Raw genomic sequence first — 4,594 nt, 5'->3', positions numbered from 1 at the left:
CCAACCGGAGGTTGGGTGGGTAGTCGAGGTCTAATTGTACTCCCTCGAGGTGGCCCATGCTCTGCCCTTACTCGCGGTCGAATTGGACTTCCAGTCCGACAGGTAGAGTTATTCCCTCCTTAGCTAGGCTATCTGCTTCTTCGTTTCCTTTAATATCTTGGTGCCCCGGGGACCAATGGGTTCGTATATCGTATATCCTAGCTACCTCCTGGATCTCTAAGAAGGCAGCTTGTGAGGAGTCTGGGACCTTGCCACGGATTCCCTGGATGACACTGGTATTATCGATGCAGATGTGTATCGGCTGGCCCTGAGAGGTATGGAGGGCCCGTCGGAGCCCCGCCCTCGCCCCTTCCGCCTCACCGTCAAGCACCTTTACTAAGCCGAGGCGGCCGCAGGGCTCCCAATAGGCTCACGGGTACCCGTGCATGTAAAATTCCACGGGTACCCGTGAAAATGACTAAGCAAGCTGGCGGCACAGATTGACGAACGCGTCTCGCGTCATTCTACACGTTTCTCTGCTCATGGCAACTCGGCCACAAGTTTCTGAAAAGAATGGAAACAGCCCCGGACAATCCAGCACTCAATTTCCTAGACGACTGTCTACCTCCTGAAAGCGAATATGAATCCCGCGATGACCTCATATTGGGAATTAACAATTGGGCAGCAACAAGGGGATACGCCTTCACGACCGGGAGATCGACCAAAGAGAAGAGTGGACGGCGGACAATTACGTATTCGTGCGATCGGTCGTGTCATCCCCCAAGCAAAGCAATAGCGCGCCAAAGACGAACCACGAGCAGGGGAACCGGTTGTCAATTTTCCGTGCTTGCCAAAGAATCCTTGGATAAAAGCACATGGAGCTTGAGACACCGCCCCGATAAACGGTTTTCTTCTCATAATCATCCCCCAAGCCAGCATCCGTCTGCTCACCCAACACACCGTAAGCTGACAGAGGAGGATTTTGCGAAAGTAGCCGGCCTATCAAATGCTGGCGTCGCGCCCAGGGATATCCGGACATACATACGACAAACCACAAACTCTGTAGCAACCCAACAGGATATCTACAATCATATTGCAGCCATCAAACGAGATGTTCGTGGAGGGCAGACCTCAATCCACGCACTTGCCAATCAGCTTGACGAGGAAGGCTTCTGGAGTCGAATGCAATTCGCACCAGATGGCCGCGTTACAGCTGTCTTGTTCGCCCATCCAGATTCCTTGGCCATCCTACAAGCTTACCCAGACGTAATGTTGCTGGACTGCACTTACAAGACCAACAAGTACGGTATGCCGCTTCTTGATATAGTTGGCGTCGATGCTTGCCAGCGTTCCTTCTGTATCGCGTTCGCATTTCTTAGTGGCGAAACGGAAGAAGATTATACCTGGGCTCTGGAGCGGGTCAGGTCCTTGTATGACCAGTGTAACGCTAGCCTACCTGCGGTTGTCTTCACAGATCGCTGCTTAGTATGTATTAATGCTGTAGCCGCTGTCTTTCCATCTTCGGCATCTTTGCTTTGCCTCTGGCATGCAAATAAGGCGGTGCTTCAGCATTGCTACTCTGCGTTCGACCTTGCCAAGACGAAGATAACCAGTAGCCCTGCAGCGCCAAAGTCATCGACTGATAACTGGGAAGAGTTCTACAAGTCCTGGCATTTGATTGTTAGCTCGCCGTCTGAGATGACCTTTCGGGAACGTGTTTCTCACTTCGAAGAACGCTATCTTACGGACCATCTTGAAGAAGTCGGCTACGTTACGTCCTTTTGGCTCCATCCGTACAAGGAGAAGCTAGTGAAAGCCTGGGTTGATCAGCACACGCACTTTGGCAACGTGGCTACCTCGCGGGTTGAGGGCATCCATGCTCTGCTCAAATCGCACCTAAAGAGATCCACGTTGGATCTGTTCGAGGCTTGGCGAGCGATGAAGCACGCGTTACTTAATTAGCTCTCGGATCTGAGATCTAATCAAGCCAAACAACAGACACGAATACCGGTCGAGCTTTCGGGAACAATATATGGCGCAGTACTTGGCTGGGTATCGCATGAAGCCCTCCGGAAAGTAGAAGAGCAGCGGAAGCTGCTCAGTAAGAATGGCACAGACCATTCCTTAGTCTGTACGGGGGCCTTCTCTCGTGTGTACGGTCTGCCATGTCTACACAAATTAAAGGCTTTACAGGAACAAAATCTTGTTCTGCTACGTGAGCACTTTCATGCGCATTGGCATCTGAGGCGTGAAGGAGCGCCGCAGTTGTTACTAGAGCCTCGCCAGCGCATCGAGCCCAGGTTGCAATCGGAGAACCCCCGAATTCCGAAGTCAAGCACTAGGCGAGAGCACGCGGTACTAGGAGATAGGTCTTAACCTATCCTCCAATCGACAAACTACCTCTATTAAGAAACCAGATGGTTATAACGGAACTAGGGCACCAGTGGGAACTAGGGATGGATAGAACACATAGTAGCTCACGAGCAAGATTTGGAGGACGTCAGGATACGGCGTGTACTATATAGTATATAGCTAGAGCCTGCGACCCTTCACGCCACATACCCTCCGGGAGGTCTGCCGCAAGGGCGGCTGCGCCCTTGCCGCCATGGCGTTAAATAGAACAACAAAAAAAATTTTTTGTCTTCTTGGTTTTTGAACGGAAGGGTTTGATTTTCAGTAATTATTCAATGGAAAGATCATGAAAGAATGATTTGCACGCTTATGAGGCTTATCGCATGGACAAGGGACAAGATTATATGTTTAGTCAATCCCTCCTCCAAGCCTTTTCACCGAACCAACGAGTCAGCTTGACCGCGTTTACATCCACCAATGCATTGAAGACATCGCTCGCCCACAAGAGTGCAAGTGTGTTGACCAGGGTTCCGTACAAGAACGCAAGCCTGTACGCACTCCAAGCCGTTTGCGTTAAGTCTATTGCCGCGGCCTCGTTGCCACCCTCTGTAAGTGTCTGAGCCTGGGTTTGAGCAAGCTGCAGCGCGGAATACGCCGGAGACAGCCATCTCACTCCGATCATGTGGTTTATGGCACCATGCCACAGATACAGGGAGTACGAGATGCGCCCTAGATATTGGGCGAAGCTTGTGGTAAAAGGCCGCTGGAGAAGTGGTTCGAACCTGACTGCTTCGCAATCTGGAAACGTTGCCGCTGCGAGTTCTTCCTTGTCTCTGTCATTGAGGCTAGGACTGGTTTGGTACCAGGGCAAGCGAAAGTTGCAAACCAATGGGACATCGAGGTTGAATGATACGGCCGGGGAGTACATCAGGGCAAAGACGAATATGACGGCGCCAATAGAGTTCCAGAAGAGTTGAGTCCGGTCTGACGTAGCTTGGTAGTAGGCAGGCACCCACTGGGAAATTGTAATGAAACCCGGAGTCGATGAGCCGTAATACTCCGGGTACGAGAAGAGGTGCAAGCCGAGGAAAAAGAGAGCCAAAGTACCGGCGTGACGAAAGATGTAGACGATCCTTAATCCAAACTTCGTAGTGATCGCGTTGCTATAGCCGAGGGTCTCATGTTCGGCTGCATCTGACGGCGGGCTGCTGTTGGGAAGGATGATTGAGATCTCTGCAAGTAACAGGCCTATACAGAAAAGAGACTGGTCCCAGTCGCCGATACGAACCAGCCAGAAGGCTGTACCCATAACGCCAGCCATGTGAATCCACCGTTTTGTCCGAGCAAAGATAAGTAGAAGGAAGAATACGAGCAGCGAACCTTTGAACTCAACAGGTATTGTCCATAGATGTCCGTCATACTCGCTTCCTCCCATATTCTCTCTGTTGATAATGGGTCGAAACGGGTTCGATAAATTGATCGAACTCCAGAACCAGTGCCGTAGCTGTTCGGTAAGGGTTTGTCCTCTCGGCGGGATAGGTGCTCCCGACGGATCCCTCATATAGTTCCCCCCATAGACCAGAAGAGCGATGATGAATGTTGAAGCAAAAATGGGAATATATAGTCGTAAAGGGCGGCGGAACGCGGATCCAGCTAGTACACTCAGAGCCTGGTCTACCTTGCGGTTGTGAATCATCGTCAGGGTCTTCAAGGTGAGAACGAAGCCCGAGATGACGAAGAAGACAGTGACGCTAGCTCGTCCGGAGTGCAAAGCTCGAATGATGGGCATCTGCCAGAAAATGTGGTGACCTTCGACGCCGTACCCCCAGCGAAGGTCCGGAAACCAGAGGTAAGAATAGTGGAAGATGTAGACGACAAAGGCTGCTACACCGCGGAGGCCATCTAAATATGCTGTGTGTCCAAGCTTTCTTCGCTTGGGTCGGTTGCTCGGGGCCGTGGTGAAGTAAATGAATGGGCTGACGACAAAATCAGGAAGGAGAAGTGCAGAGAGCTCCAGGACGGAGACCAAGCGGTTCTTCCATTGAAGGTCACCACCGGAGTGTAGATGCTTGTCAAGGAAGGACAATAATGGGTTTTTTGCAGATCCTAGCAAAGCGAGAGAGTCGTCGTTATGATTTGTATTGTTGCTGGTCTCGTCCATCGCCTCCGTTGATTGTGAAATTTCGCCATTGTGCCTCGCAATGAGGGAGTATTGTTCGTACGTGTCTTGTGGAGCGTACGAAAAAGGGTTGGGGAAGTGCAT

General features: G+C 51.3%; 1 protein-coding gene across 1 annotated transcript; it reads right to left on the bottom strand.

Annotated features, from left to right (window-relative positions):
* Window positions 1-2,546: 2,546 nt before the first annotated feature.
* On the bottom strand, window positions 2,547-3,856 carry BDP81DRAFT_442575 (uncharacterized protein). The gene has a single exon (XM_060591684.1). It carries the CDS (start codon window positions 3,764-3,766, stop codon window positions 2,744-2,746), a length of 1,023 nt encoding a protein of 340 aa, XP_060437853.1. The 5' UTR covers window positions 3,767-3,856; the 3' UTR covers window positions 2,547-2,743.
* Window positions 3,857-4,594: the final 738 nt, after the last annotated feature.

This window comes from Colletotrichum phormii (assembly GCF_030913505.1).
Source record: "Colletotrichum phormii strain CBS 102054 chromosome Unknown BDP81scaffold_42, whole genome shotgun sequence".
Classification (NCBI taxonomy): Eukaryota; Fungi; Ascomycota; class Sordariomycetes; order Glomerellales; family Glomerellaceae; genus Colletotrichum; species Colletotrichum phormii.
The sequence above is the reverse complement of the archived record's forward strand: the minus strand, read 5'-3'. Positions and strand labels throughout refer to the sequence as shown.